The 14631-nt window shown below is 41.4% G+C and overlaps 2 protein-coding genes across 2 annotated transcripts; one reads left to right on the top strand and one right to left on the bottom strand.

The window, feature by feature from the left end:
* Nucleotides 1-929: 929 nt before the first annotated feature.
* On the top strand, nt 930-8455 carry crybgx (crystallin beta gamma X). The gene is made up of 6 exons (XM_023263980.3): nt 930-1035; nt 1370-1418; nt 2247-2368; nt 4033-4168; nt 6616-6755; nt 8229-8455. Exons 1-6 carry the CDS (start codon nt 992-994, stop codon nt 8359-8361), a joined length of 624 nt encoding a protein of 207 aa, XP_023119748.2. The 5' UTR covers nt 930-991; the 3' UTR covers nt 8362-8455.
* A 2539-nt stretch (nt 8456-10994) lies between these two features.
* On the bottom strand, nt 10995-14631 carry ccnb2 (cyclin B2). The gene is made up of 8 exons (XM_023263956.2): nt 14472-14631; nt 14145-14246; nt 13419-13688; nt 13187-13345; nt 12882-13118; nt 11969-12109; nt 11781-11891; nt 10995-11709 (listed from the first exon to the last, which is right to left on the bottom strand). The coding sequence occupies exons 1-8, from the start codon at nt 14496-14498 to the stop codon at nt 11599-11601; spliced, it is 1158 nt and encodes a 385-aa protein (XP_023119724.1). The 5' UTR covers nt 14499-14631; the 3' UTR covers nt 10995-11598.

Genomic DNA, 14631 nt, shown 5'->3' on the forward strand with positions numbered 1-14631 from the left:
CTCATTTACAGGCACCAAAAAAATATTGTTTCCTTGTCTGAAAAAAATCCAAAAATTCAGCAAAAAAAATCCCCAAATTTCTGAAAATTTGCAAAACCTTCAGGAACAAAAATTCCAATAATTCCTTGAAAGTTTCCCTTAAAAGTTTTCTAAATAAAATAAAATAAAATAAAATAAAATCCCACAAATTTGGCAAGAAAATTCTTGTAAATATTTTCAAAAAATGAGTAAGATCTTCCAAAAAAATCCTAAAAATATCTAAAGTGATTCCATATATATATCAGTAAAACTTCTAATATTTTCTTTAAGAACATTCACATAAAAATCAACCAAAATCCTGTGAAATTTGCCGGATTTTGGTTGATTTTTTGTGAATGCTCTTCAGAAACATTTGTAACATTTCTTTTTTTCCACCAAAAAATGTTCAAAGATTTCCCAAAAATGTTGAAAAGTTTCACTGTGAATTTTTTTCCCACATTTTCAAACATTAAAACGGGTCAATTTGACCCGCAGGACGACACGAGGGTTAAAGACCCTCCAGAGGTTATTTTTAATAAACAACATGCCTTCATAAACATCTGCATCACGTTCTTCAGATTTTAATGAGAACATGCAGGTTCATGGAGGTGAAAGAAGTCCATCAGACCATCGCTGTCAGCTGCCTGGCAGGTCGTGACCTCTGGCTCAATACAGTGAGCTGCACAAAGCATGAATGCCACCATTATCATAAGCTGCTTTGTTTTACACACAAAATGCTGAATTGTTCGAAGCCAAAACTGTCGCCGCTGCACTCTGAGCGTACATTTACATGCTAGTGTGCACAAACTGTCCCCTGGTGTGTTTCTATTGCCGGCTTGTATGTGCGTTTGTATGTTGTTGTGTTTAGCATATCAATGGCTTCAGGCAGAAACCCTCTGAGCTTTCTAGTACCTGTCCTCTCACCTCTACTCACCGTATTTAAGGGGCTTTCTTGTGGCCTCGCAGAGCTGACATGAACATCTTTACTAAGGTCCCAGGATTAGCCCAACAAACCAGGTATGTTGAGTTGACACCCAGCCCAGAGGGGTCCAGGTGGGTGGGCCATGGCTCCACAGCCCACCTCCTGCTGGTTCTCACACTCTGCTCTCCACCACTGTCATAAAAGAATCACCTGGAGAGTGACGATGGTTGCAGGAGACACGCAAACACACTGCAGATGATAGTCTGGATCTGAAAAACACAGAAATGCTCCTGTAGAAGCAAAAGCTGCAATAAGAAATGAAACGTAGACATTTCCATAAATTGCAGAGCTTCTCTGATTGTTGTAATTACTGAGTGTGTGTGTGTGTTTGGGTTCTAAATAGTCATATAAATGCTTCTACATTTACAGCAAGCTGGGGTCTGTGCTCCAACGTGCCTTCTACGGGTCCAGTGGGAGGGTGAGTCAAATAATTAGAGTTATTATGTCAAGGAAAACTGAATTGCTTCATTTAACCCTTGTGTCATCCAGTGGGTCAAAACTGACCCGTTTTAAAGTTTGAAAATGTGGGTAAAAAAAACAAAAATTCACAGTGAAATTTCTGATGTCCACACTTTCAACATTATGGGGAAATTTTTGAACATATTTTGGTGAAAAAAAAAGAAATGTTAAAAATGTTTCTTAAGAACATTCGCAAAAAAACCAACCAAAATCCAGCGAATTTTGGTTTTTTGTCTAAAAAATATTTCAAAAATTCAGCAAAACAATTTCCCCAATTTTCAGAAAATTTGCAAAACCTTCAGGAAGAAAATTCCAAAAATTCCTTATTTTAAAAAAAACCCCCAAATTTGGCAAGAAAATTCTTGTAAATATTTTCCAAAAATGAGTAAAAATCTTCCAAAAAATCCTAAAAATATCTAAAGTGATTCCATATGTATCAGTAAAACTTCTAATATTTTCTTTAAGAACATTCACAAAAAAATCAACCAAAATCCAGTGAAATTTGCTGGATTTTGGTTGATTTTTTTTGTGAATGTTCTTAAAAAACATTTTTAACATTTCTTTTTTCGACCAAAACTTGTTCAAAGATTTCCCTAAAATGTTGAAAATGTGGACATCAGAAGTTTCACAGTGAAAATATATTATTTTTCCCACAGTTTCAAACTTTAAACTGGGTCAATTTTGACCCGCAGGTCGACACGAGGGTTAAAAGGAAGACCTCACGTTGCAGCTGTGGAATCCCTGCAGACTTGATGTTTCTTGTTTTTTCTCCTGTCTCTGATCTCAGGTGACCCTTTTCGAGCAGCGTAACTTCGCTGGCAGACGTCTGGACCTGAGCTCCGACTGCTCCAGGCTCAGCGACAAGAACTTCCCAGAGAGATGTAACTCTGTGCAGGTGGAGAGCGGAGCGTAAGTCCTCACCACGTCCATCTACAGCCTCTGGGGTCAGAGTATGTCCAAAACGTAGACAAAAATGTGCAACCATAACATGAAAGTGCGTTGTTTTTTTTTTGTTTTTTTTTAACCTTTTACAGACGGTAACTAACCGAGTAGATCATGTTGGATTAGCTAGAAATCAATGGGCAGCAGGAAATTCACTCTTATTTCACCTGTTATTGCTTCTAACAATCTAGCATCTGGTTTTTCAGGTCAAACTGCTCTAAATTTCAGGGTTCATGGTTGCTCTGGTTGTTTTCTAAAACCCATATTCTCATGGATTAATGGTATTACTGGACAGAGCAAACACGGCACAGTAATACCATATTACAATGATATAAGAAAGGTTTATCAACCCTTCTGTCGCCCTGTCGGTCAAATTTACCCGTTTTAAAGTTTGAAAATCTGGAAAAAAATATATTTTCACTGAAATTTCTGATGTCCACATTTTCAATATTTTTGGGAAATCTTTGAACATTTTTTTGGTGGAAAAAAAATGTTAAAAAAAAAAAAAAGTTTCTTTAAGAACATTGACAAAAAAAACCCCAACCAAATCCAGCGAATTTCACTGGACTTTGGTTGATTTTTATGTGAATGTTCTTAAAGGAATTACTAGAAGTTTTGCTGATATATATGGAATCACTTTAGATATTTTTAGGATTTTTTGAAAGACACTTACTCATTTTTTGGAAATATTTACAAGAATTTTCTTCCCAAATTAGCTTTTTTTAAACTAACATTTTTAAGGAAAACTTTTAAGGAATTATTGGACTTCTCTTCCTGAAGGTTTTACAAATTTTCAGAAATTTGGGGAAATTTTTTTGCTGAACTTTTGAATTTTTTTCAGACAAGGAAACAATATTTTTCGTGAAATGAAGACAACAGGAGGATTAAAACATAAACTTAGGCCGTGTTTCACTAAAATAATGTCTATAATCTGGTAATTTAGGAGGACTAAGGTAGAAGAAGCTCTGGTTCAGTTACAAGTAGAAGTTTGAATTTTCTTTTTGAATCTTCAGTACAGAAGTTTTAGCAAAACCTAACACAGTAGGTCAATAACCTATTTAATAAGATGTCAGGCTAAATACTGATAATTAAATATTAAAAGGGAAAGCTGGTAGAATAAGAAAAACATTGTTTATAGCATTTAACTTCTAGAAATGAAGCTGGTTAATAAGGATAAAAATGAGTCAAGCCATTAGTCCAGGTGGAGACGGGATATTAATATTACATTCTAATCTGTGTTGATATGTTATTATATTAGAATAAATCTGGAAAGCAGCGTGGTAATAAGAACAATATCTGCCTCTAGACTGCAGCAGAGTTGAAGCACAAAGTTGCAGAAAATAGAAATAATCAAGTAAAATAGAAGTCATTCCAAATTGTACTTAAATTAAATGCAGTTAGACTCAGTTTTAACCAAAACAACAACTTGCAAAATCATTTCACTTCATGTTTCATAATAATTATTAATTATAATTCAAGTTCTGGACCAAAGCAAACTTCATGGAAATAACTTTATGTCTGATCCAGGATTTAATCTGAGTTAATTCTGAAGTTTGACAGGAAGTTGTAGGAAACGGACAGCATCGTTTTCCTCCATCTCTGACTCACCTCTCTCCTCTGTTCTCCCAAAGATGGGTCGGCTACGAACACGAGAACTTCCGTGGACGTCAGTACCTGTGGGACATGTCCGACCGGGGCGAGTACAACTGCTACGATAAGTGGTGCGCTCAGGTGGACCACGTCTCCTCGGTCCGCTCCGTCAAACAGGTGAGGAACAGGCTACAGCTGGTACAGGTGAGGGACAGGCTACAGCTGGTACAGGTGAGGGACAGGTGACAGCTGGTACAGGTGAGAGACAGGTGAGGGACAGGCTACAGCTGGTACAGGTGAGGGACAGGTGACAGCAGGTACAGGTGAGGGACAGGTTACAGCTGGTACAGGTGAGGGACAGGCTACAGCTGGTACAGGTGAGAGACAGGTGAGGGACAGGCTACAGCTGGTACAGGTGAGAGACAGGTGAGGGACAGGCTACAGCTGGTACAGGTGAGGGACAGGTTACAGCTGGTACAGGTGAGGGACAGGCTACAGCTGGTACAGGTGAGAGACAGGTGAGGGACAGGCTACAGCTGGTACAGGTGAGAGACAGGTGAGGGACAGGCTACAGCTGGTACAGGTGAGGGACAGGTGAGGGACAGGCTACAGCTGGTACAGGTGAGGGACAGGCTACAGCTGGTACAGGTGAGGGACAGGCTACAGCTGGTACAGGTGAGGGACAGGTGAGGGACAGGCTACAGCTGGTACAGGTGAGGGACAGGCTACAGCTGGTACAGGTGAGGGACAGGTTACAGCTGGTGCAGGTGAGGGACAGGTTACAGCTGGTACAGGTGAGAGACAGGTTACAGCTGGTACAGGTGAGAGACAGGTGAGGGACAGGCTACAGCTGGTACAGGTGAGGGACAGGTGACAGCTGGTACAGGTGAGGGACAGGCTACAGCTGGTACAGGTGAGGGACAGGTGACAGCAGGTACAGGTGAGGGACAGGTTACAGCTGGTACAGGTGAGGGACAGGTGAGGGACAGGCTACAGCTGGTACAGGTGAGGGACAGGCTACAGCTGGTACAGGTGAGAGACAGGTGAGGGACAGGCTACAGCTGGTACAGGTGAGGGACAGGTGACAGCAGGTACAGGTGAGGGACAGGTTACAGCTGGTACAGGTGAGGGACAGGCTACAGCTGGTACAGGTGAGAGACAGGTGAGGGACAGGCTACAGCTGGTACAGGTGAGAGACAGGTGAGGGACAGGCTACAGCTGGTACAGGTGAGGGACAGGTTACAGCTGGTACAGGTGAGGGACAGGTGAGGGACAGGCTACAGCTGGTACAGGTGAGAGACAGGTTACAGCTGGTACAGGTGAGGGACAGGCTACAGCTGGTACAGGTGAGAGACAGGTGAGGGACAGGCTACAGCTGGTACAGGTGAGAGACAGGTGAGGGACAGGCTACAGCTGGTACAGGTGAGAGACAGGTGAGGGACAGGCTACAGCTGGTACAGGTGAGGGACAGGTGAGGGACAGGCTACAGCTGGTACAGGTGAGGGACAGGCTACAGCTGGTACAGGTGAGGGACAGGCTACAGCTGGTACAGGTGAGGGACAGGTGAGGGACAGGCTACAGCTGGTACAGGTGAGGGACAGGTTACAGCTGGTGCAGGTGAGGGACAGGTTACAGCTGGTACAGGTGAGAGACAGGTTACAGCTGGTACAGGTGAGAGACAGGTTACAGCTGGTACAGGTGAGAGACAGGTGAGGGACAGGTTACAGCTGGTACAGGTGAGGGACAGGTGAGGGACAGGCTACAGCTGGTACAGGTGAGAGACAGGTTACAGCTGGTACAGGTGAGAGACAGGTGAGGGACAGGCTACAGCTGGTACAGGTGAGGGACAGGTGACAGCTGGTACAGGTGGACTCGCTGTGCGCACAGAAGACACGAGAAACTGCAAAAAAAAGACTTAGAAACCATTAAAAACACTTAGAAAATCTGAGAAACATTTAGAAACCCGTAAAACACTTAAAACCAAATAGAAACCATTAAAAAAACACTTAGAAACCTTGAGAAACACTTAGAAACCCTTAAAAACTCTTTAAATGGCTTAGAAACCATGAAGAAACATTTAGAAACACTTAGAAACACTTAAAACCACCTAGAAACCCTTAAAACATTTAGAAATACCTAAAGCCATTTAAAAACCCTTAAAACCACTGACACTATCATAAAACTGGCATGAAGTCTAGATTGTTGAGAAACAGTTCTTCAATCTGACATTTTACAGAAAAGCCACACTGTGTACCTGCAGTGCAATTTGTTAGAAAAATGTTCATTTTTACATTTTTAGTGACGTTTTAATGAACTTCTTGTGAAACAGCGTCTGTCATCTGGTGTGGTCAGATGAACTTCCACATAAACTCCTGTTTAGTTTAAACTTTAAATTAAATTAACTTGAAATGAATTCAGAGGACAGTCAGAGGTTTTATTTTCAGAACTCAGAGCCGTGCCCTGATTTAAAACCTCCTCACATTGAAGGTAAAAGCAGCTGTAGGTGTTAAATAAGAGAAACTCCAGAGGAACCATTTCAGACTGATATGCCAGCTGGTTTTATGATCTCTACGGTCTGTGATGATGAATAAACGGCTGTAACTCTCCGTCTCTGTGTCTCTCAGGACACCAACCCGGCCAGAGCTCAGCTGTTTGAACGAGCCGGTTTCTCTGGAAAGAAGATGGAGATTCAGGACGACATCCCAAACCTGATGAGCCGCTACAGCCTGAACCGAGTGGCCTCCATCCGGGTGCTGGGAGGAGCGTAAGTACAGATTTCACTGTTCAATATTAGAATTTACTGGGATTAATTCGTCACCAGGTTATAAAAACACCAAATCTTCTAAAAAAATCATCAGTAAAACTTCTGTTTTCTTTAAGAACATTCACATAAAAATCAACCAAAATCCAGTGAATTTTGCTGGATTTTGGTAGATTTTTATGTGAATGTTCTTAAAGAAGATATTAGAAGTTTTACTGTCATATCTTTAATCACTTTCCATATTTTTAGGATTTTTTTGAGGATTTTTACTGATTTTTTGAAAATATTTACAAGAAATTTTTTAAATATATTTTTTTCCACCAAAAAATGCTTAAAAAAATTCCCTTCCCAAAAATATTGAAAATGTGGACACCAGAAGTTTCACTGTGTAAATATTTTTTCCCACATTTTCAAACTTTAAAACTGGTCAATTTGACCCACAGGACAACACAAGGGTTAAATAGTTTATTAACAGTGAGCTCATATTATCATTTTGCTGTGTTATTTTTAAACCTAGAGACACTTTAAAGACTAATATTATCATATTATTATCTACTGATCATAGATTTGGTAAAACTACAGTTTAACATGTTCATAATTATCTAAAACATAAACATTTATCTAATAAATACATTTAAAACATCCCTGAATATGACAGGTATCCTGACATAAACATTCCTCACAAACATGTGTTTTTCTTCTATTTTTCTATTCTCTCTCTATTCAATTTCTTTATAATAAATAGCATTTTTTCTCTATGTTTTTAATTGCAACATCCTTGATGCCAATAAAGTTTATTGAATTTAATAACCCATTATTCAGGTGAGAATCTGCTTGAAACCTTAACATAATAAAACATACTCTAACATCCATCTGATCTACAGTTTCAAATATAACAACAGTATAATATAATATAGCATAATACAATATAGTATAGTATAATATAGTATAATATAACACAGTACAATATAAGAAATAAATAGATGCAGCTTCATTCTTAGAGATTACATATATTATATTGTATTATATTATAATACAATATAATATAATACAGTATAATATAGCATAAGAAGTAAATAGATGCAGCTTCATTCTTAGAGATTACATATATTATATTGTATTGTATTATAATACAATATAATATAATACAGTATAATATAGCATAAGAAGTAAATAGATGCAGCTTCATTCTTGCAGATTATATGTGTATATTGTATTGCATTATATTAAAATACAATATAATATAGTATAATTTAACACAATACAATATAATATAGTATAATATAATAATATATAATATATTATAATAAGAAGTAAATAGATGCAGCTTCATTCTTACAGATGAACTAAAAGGAACTGATCTATGATTTTAGGGACTGGAGTCAAACTGAAGTTTAATTAAACTATGATTCAGTTCCGTTCCTCCTCCAACTAGAGTTATTTTAGGATTCTGATGGAGTTTCTCCTCCTCCACAGCTGGGTGGTTTACCAGGAGCCCAACTACAGAGGACCTCACTACATCCTGGAGAAACGCGACTACAACAACTTCTCAGACTGGGGCAGCCAGAACAGCACCGTGGGCTCCATGAGGAGAGTCCGCTTCAACTGAAGCCCAGGCCTCCTGGTCCAGACCATCTCACAGCAAACCTGTCAGCTTTACACGCCACAAAACCTATTTTAGTAATAAACTGGTAAAAGACAAACGCTCTGCTTCTCACTTATTTCTAGTTGGTCTCAGTTCAAACCATTGATGGTCTGATTTAATCGTCTGGAACCGACAGAAGAAAACTCCTGTCTCTGTGAATAAAAGATGAACTAAAAGGCAGAAATTCAAAGATGAAACTTTATCCTGAACATTTTAATACGGTGGCCGAGAGGTGCAAACCAAATTTACATAATGCAAAACACTTTTACAACCTCCAAGACAAATTTACAAGCGACAAAACACTTTTACAAGTCCAAAAACACTTTTACAAATCCAAATGTAACCGGAAAGGGAATGTCCCAACTCCGGGGTTGAAGCGGAAGTGACGACGAGGAGCGGCTAATACAACGGACAGCGAGCAGGTGATGTTTTGCCCGTTTTGTGGGGAACATGTGAACCGATTGACGCGGTTTTGTTTTTCGTGTGGTCGGTCTTTAGAGTGTTTAAATGGCGCAGATCAGACCGACAGAGTGCATTAGCCGCTCCTCGTCGTCACTTCCGCTTCAACCCCGGAGTTGGGACATTCCCTTTCCGGTTACATTTGGATTTGTAAAAGTGTTTTTGGACTTGTAAAAGTGTTTTGTCGCTTGTAAATTTGTCTTGGAGGTTGTAAATTTGTCTTGGAGGTTGTAAAAGTGTTTTGCATTATGTAAAATATTGTTTCCTTGTCTGAAAAAAATCCAAAAATTCAGCAAAAAAAAATCCCCAAATTTCTGAAAATTTGCAAAACTTTCAGGAAGAAAATTCCAATAATTCCTTAAGTTTCTTTTAAATTTCATTTTTTAAAAAAAACTCCCCCAATTTGGCATGAAAATTCTTGAAAGTTTTTTTTTTTTTTTTAAATGAGTAAAAATCTTCTAAAAAAATCCTAAAAATATCTAAAGTGATTCCATACACTATATTGCCAAAAGCATTCGCTCACCCATCCAAATAATCAGAATCAGGTGTTCCAATCCCTTCCATGGCCACAGGTGTATAAAATCCAGCACCTATGCTGCAGACTGCTTTTACAAACATTTGTGAAAGAATGACTCGCTCTCAGGAGCTCAGTGAATTCCAGCGTGGAACTGTGATAGGATGCCACCTGTGCAACAAATCCAGTCGTGACATTTCCTGGCTCCTAAATATTCCACAGTCAACTGTCAGCCGTATTATAAGAAAGTGGAAGTGTGTGGGAACGACAGCAACTCTGCCACCAAGTGGTAGAACCATGTAAACTGACGGAGCGGGGTCAGTGGATGCTGAGGAGCATAGTGCCAAGAGGTGGCCAACTTTCTGCAGAGTCAATCACTACAGACCTTCAAACTTCATGTGGCCTTCAGATTAGCTCCAGAACAGTGCTTCAGCAGAGAGCTTCATGGAATGGGTTTCCATGGCCGAGCAGCTGCATCCAAGCCATACATCACCAAGTGCAATGCAAAGCGTGGGATGCAGTGGTGTAAAGCAGCCACCACTGGACTCTAGAGCAGTGGAGACACCTTCTCTGGAGTGACCAATCACGCTTCTCCATCTGGCAATCTGATGGACGAGTCTGGGTTTGGAGGTTACCAGGAGAACCATACTTGTGGGACTGCATTGTGTAAAGTTTGATGGAGGGGGGATTATGGTGTGGGCTTGTTTTTCAGGAGCTGGGCTTGGACCCTTAGTTCCAGTGAAAGGAACTCTGAATGCTTCAGCATACCAAGACATTTTGGACAATTCCATGCTCCCAACTTTGTGGGAACAGTTTGGAGCTGGTCCCTTCCTCTTCCAACATGACTGTGCACCAGTGCACAAAGCAAGGTCCATAAAGACATGGATGACAGAGTCTGGTGTGGATGAACTTGACTGGCCTGCACAGAGTCCTGACCTCAACCCCATAGAACACCTTTGGGATGAATAGAGCAGAGACTGAGAGCCAGACCTTCTGGTCCAACATCAGTGTGTGACCTCACAAATGTGCTTCTGGAAGAATGGTCAAAAATTCCCATAAACACACTCCTAAACCTTGTGGACAGCCTTCCCAGAAGAGTTGAAGCTGTTCTAGCTGCAAAGGGTGGACCCACGTCATATTGAACCCTATGGATTAGGAATGGGATGTTACTTACCTTCATATGCCAGTCAAGGCAGGTGAGCCAATACTTTTGGCAATATGGTGCATATCAGTAAACCCTCTATTTTCTTTAAGAACATTCATAAAAATCAACCAAAATTCATTGGATTTTTGTTGATTTTTTTCTCTGAACGTTCTAAACATTTAACATCTTTTTTCCCCCTCAACAAAAAAATGTTCAAAAATTTCCCCCCAAAAAAATTTATAAAAAAAATGTTGAAAATGTGGACATCAGAAGTTTTACTGTGAAGAGATTTTTTTCCCCACATTTTCAAATTTTTGAACGGGTCAATTTGAGCCGCAGGACAACAGGAGGGTTAAGAAATGTTTACCAAGAGAAGAAAAGGTTTGTTTTGGTTGAATTCACAAAAAGCTGCTGCAACCAAACCCAACATGAATGTTAGCACCACAGTAAGCCAAAGACTGTCAAAACCACACAGCAGGATACCTAAAACCTTTTATTTAGCTTTACTTTATACCATAAAGTCCACGATCTGAGCCTTAAAATGCAGCCGAATCATGCAGCACACATTAAAACTATAAAAATAATTACAGCAAAACATGTAAGAGAACACAAATAAGGCACTTAAACATTTCATTTACAGCCGATAAAACGCAGAGCTTCAGGTCGTTGCATCCAGTTTACAGCTCAGACTTCTGGAAGCAGAAGAAAGATCTTCCCTGAAAGGAGGCGAGAACTCTGGACGAGGAGCTGGAGGTTTGTTCTGGACCTGGAGATGAATGTCGTCCTCATGTCCCTCCCAGCATACAGCCAGAAAACCACCTCTTTAACATCTCAGATGAGAGAAAGCCCTGCAGGACGTTTCTGCGTCACAGAAGCTGGTTGTAAATGAACCGATGGAGGTTTGATTGACACGACGCAGCTGAAGATCACAAAAGATTCAGGAAAAACTGATCTCAAGTAAACCATGAAGCTCAGGTGAAAAATTAAAAACATCCTATAAAAACTAGTAAAGTTTCTCCACAGGTTGAGATAAAGCTCCAATAAAGTGCAAGTGAAACGTCCATGGATGGAAAGTCAAAGTCTCTCAGGGGTTGCTGAGCAGAGCGGCCGCCAGGTTCTCGATGATCAGAGACTTCAGCTGAGGGATCAGGCTGATCTTCATCAGTTTGCTGCTTGAGTATTTGTTCCTGACGGCCTGCAGAGGAACAGTCGGTCAGTTTGAGCCAACAGGTCGTCGTCTGGAGAACGATCTGAAGTCAGACTCACCTGGAACTTAGTTTTCCCCTCGTTCACCATCACAACGTTTTTGGCGATGTGCTGCACGATAGGCTTCAGGTGGACCTCGTCGTAGGTGGAGTAGTGCTGCTGGGTGGGAGACTGACGGGGGAGAAGGTCCGTTAACTACCTGGATAAAGCTGATGAACATGAATGATGCGTTTAAAGGTGAAACTGACCCAGGGCAGGCCGTCCAGCAGCAGCTGGGACAGACAGAGGGAGGCAGCAGCGATCTCAGAGGGCCGGTAGTGGACCATGGAGTAGTCCAGGAGGGTCAGCTCCATCAGGTACTTAGCCAGAGTGTGTCTCTCTGTGTCAGACTGAAAAACATTAAGAACTAACATTTTACTAAAGGATTCGGGGATTTAACCCTCCTGTTGTCTTCACTTATGGGCACCCAAAGAAATATTGTTTCCTTGTCTGAAAAAAATTCATTAAATGATTCATTACCAACAATTAAACTAAATGCCAGTTTTTAATCAGTTTGAGTAACTTCAGGAAAAAAAGAAAGGTAAAGATTGTGATTGCAACTGAAATGTTAATTTCTTCTGGTTTACTTTCCTCCAATATGACAGTAAACAGAAGAGCTCCAGGTTGTGGACAACAGAAGACATGAAGGACGACACTTTGGGCTTCAGGAAACACTGAATAACATTTTATAGAACAAACTACTGATTAATGATCCCGAAAAATTCATCCACAACAAAAACCACTAGGTGCTGCTGGATAGTCTGTCCACTGTAAGCTTAAAACAAACCCTTAGATGTTATTATGCTCATTGATAGGGATCTAACTGCATTTGAGACCAACAGCAGAACATTTACAGGCTTCACAGTTCAATAATAAACGTCTCCTTCATTCTGTACGTTGCTGCAGCTCCAGACTCTAATCTCAGGTCTTACATGGAACAAAGGCTCGGAATCGAACCTGGGACTCCAGGAAAGAAGCAGTATTCTGTGGAGCATTCTGTATAATTTTGCAGACTTTCTGCATGAAAGCTCAGAGACCAGATCTGATCAGTAAAACAATTAAATCCTTGATGTGAAGTCAGTGAACCCTGCAGCTCTACATCAGATTAAAGCAGAAACTCACGTTTGCCACTTTGGAAGCCCGTCTGAGGAAGTGGAGCGGCAGCGGACGTCCCAGCTGGAAGTTGAGGCTCCTCAGAACCAGCTGCTCCATCTCCAGAATCTGAGATTTGGTGAAGGCGTTGTCTGTGATGTAGGCGAAGTCTCCGACCTCAGGAGCGTACATCTCCTCGTACTTACAGGCCACCAGCATGGCGGTCACTCCGACCAGCTGCAGCTTCCTGCGAGACACCGGCTGGACCTGCAGCACAGCAGAAGCTCTCACACTGCTCACACAACACCAAAAACAGAGGGTTTAGACGTTCTCACCTGCAGGAACCGGTCCAGGATGGCCACTGTGAGGTACAGGGTCTCCTGCAGCAGCTGGAACCTGGCGTGGACCTGGACCAGCCAGTCGATCAGGAGAGCCCTCATGCGTTCTGTGATTTCATAACCCTGCATGTAGTTTGCTCTGACGGCCTGCTGGATCTGAGGAGACACGCTGGAGTGAAGAAGCTGCAGATGGAAGCAGCTGGTGGGGCTCAGCAGGAGGAGAACTTACCTCCAGCATGTGCAGATACTTGTAGATATCTTTGACGTATTCTGAGCAGAGCTGTGGCTGGTCGGCATCCTGCTCGTCAACGTCCTGAATGGTCAGCAGCGTCTCAGAGAACGCCTGGCACAGCTCCTCCTCCACCTTCATGGACACATCTGCCTCCTCTGGAGCTGCAGGAGGAGGATCTGCTGGGACCTGGAGGACCGGAGCCACGGGGCCAGGGGGCTTCGCTTTCTGAAGACCGGAAGGTTTGGATGGTGCTTTGGAAGGTCCTTTCTTTAGAGACAAACGTTTGAGATTTGGAAAACGACATGTTTATCTGTGTGTGTGTGTGTGTGTGTGTGTGTGTGTGTGTGTGTGTGTGTGTATACATATATATAAAAAAAAACATAATACGTATATTGAGATGGTTAAACATGAGATAATAAACTTCAGTTCAAACGGTACCATGTTCTTTTATTCAGCAGCTTTACTGCAGCTAATAAAGCTAAACCCAGCAATGATGAAGACCCCAGATCAGCGTCTGTGTTTCTACCCTAACAGCAGGGCTAACCCTGCTAACCGAGCTAACCCTGCTAACCCAGCTAATCCAGCTAACCCTGGTCTGGTACCTTTGTTTTAGCTTCTGCTGCTCCGGGGAAGTTGGTGATTTCTCCCAGAGCTGCGCTAACCCTAACCCCGGTACTTTAGAATGATATAATTGTAATAGATAATGACATATATAATTATTACCTTAGGGATAGCTGCTGGTCCATTACAGTTGGTGATTTCTCCCAGAGCTGCTCTCCTCTGCGTGGGTTTAGCCGTCTTTGAGGGGTTGTTAGCGGCTAGAAGCTGTAAAAACACACGAAAACAAAACGTCAAACACGAAGGAGAAGCAGTACAGACATTATGAGAGGAAGGAGAAGCAGGACAGACATTATTAGAGCGACCCTGATGTTTGCATTTTACAAAAACAAGCTAATAGCGGCTAACGCAGCTAGCCCAGGAAGCTAACAGCTGCTGCTTCAAAAACAACTAAACTAGTGAAAAAAGACCGAAATAACTCAGTTTACTCACCGCAGAGCGAACTTCCACAGACGACATGTCTAACGAGGACAACCTTTGGCGTACAGAAACAAAACGGTGATTTATTTCAGCTCCGAGCAGCAGAATTTACCATCAGGATCCTGGGTTTGTTTGAAAGCTAACAGAGACGAGCAGCTTTCAAATAGCGCTC

The sequence above is a fragment of the Amphiprion ocellaris genome, chromosome 1 (genome assembly GCF_022539595.1).
Source record: "Amphiprion ocellaris isolate individual 3 ecotype Okinawa chromosome 1, ASM2253959v1, whole genome shotgun sequence".
Lineage (NCBI taxonomy): Eukaryota > Metazoa > Chordata > Actinopteri > Pomacentridae > Amphiprion > Amphiprion ocellaris.

Excerpts from the sequence above, each read along its gene's own strand:
- ccnb2 (XM_023263956.2), bottom strand. The coding sequence starts at position 14,498 with ATGTCGTCTGTGGAAGTTCGCTCTGCG. Across the intron at positions 13,346-13,418 it reads AGTATCTGCACATGCTGGAG|ATCCAGCAGGCCGTCAGAGC; the intron begins GTAAGTTCTCCT and ends GTGTCTCCTCAG. Across the intron at positions 12,110-12,881 it reads GGGCTTCCAAAGTGGCAAAC|TCTGACACAGAGAGACACAC; the intron begins GTGAGTTTCTGC and ends AATGTTTTTCAG.
- crybgx (XM_023263980.3), top strand. The coding sequence starts at position 992 with ATGAACATCTTTACTAAGGTCCCAGGATTAGCCCAACAAACCAG. Across the intron at positions 2,369-4,032 it reads GTGCAGGTGGAGAGCGGAGC|ATGGGTCGGCTACGAACACG; the intron begins GTAAGTCCTCAC and ends GTTCTCCCAAAG. Across the intron at positions 4,169-6,615 it reads CGGTCCGCTCCGTCAAACAG|GACACCAACCCGGCCAGAGC; the intron begins GTGAGGAACAGG and ends TGTGTCTCTCAG.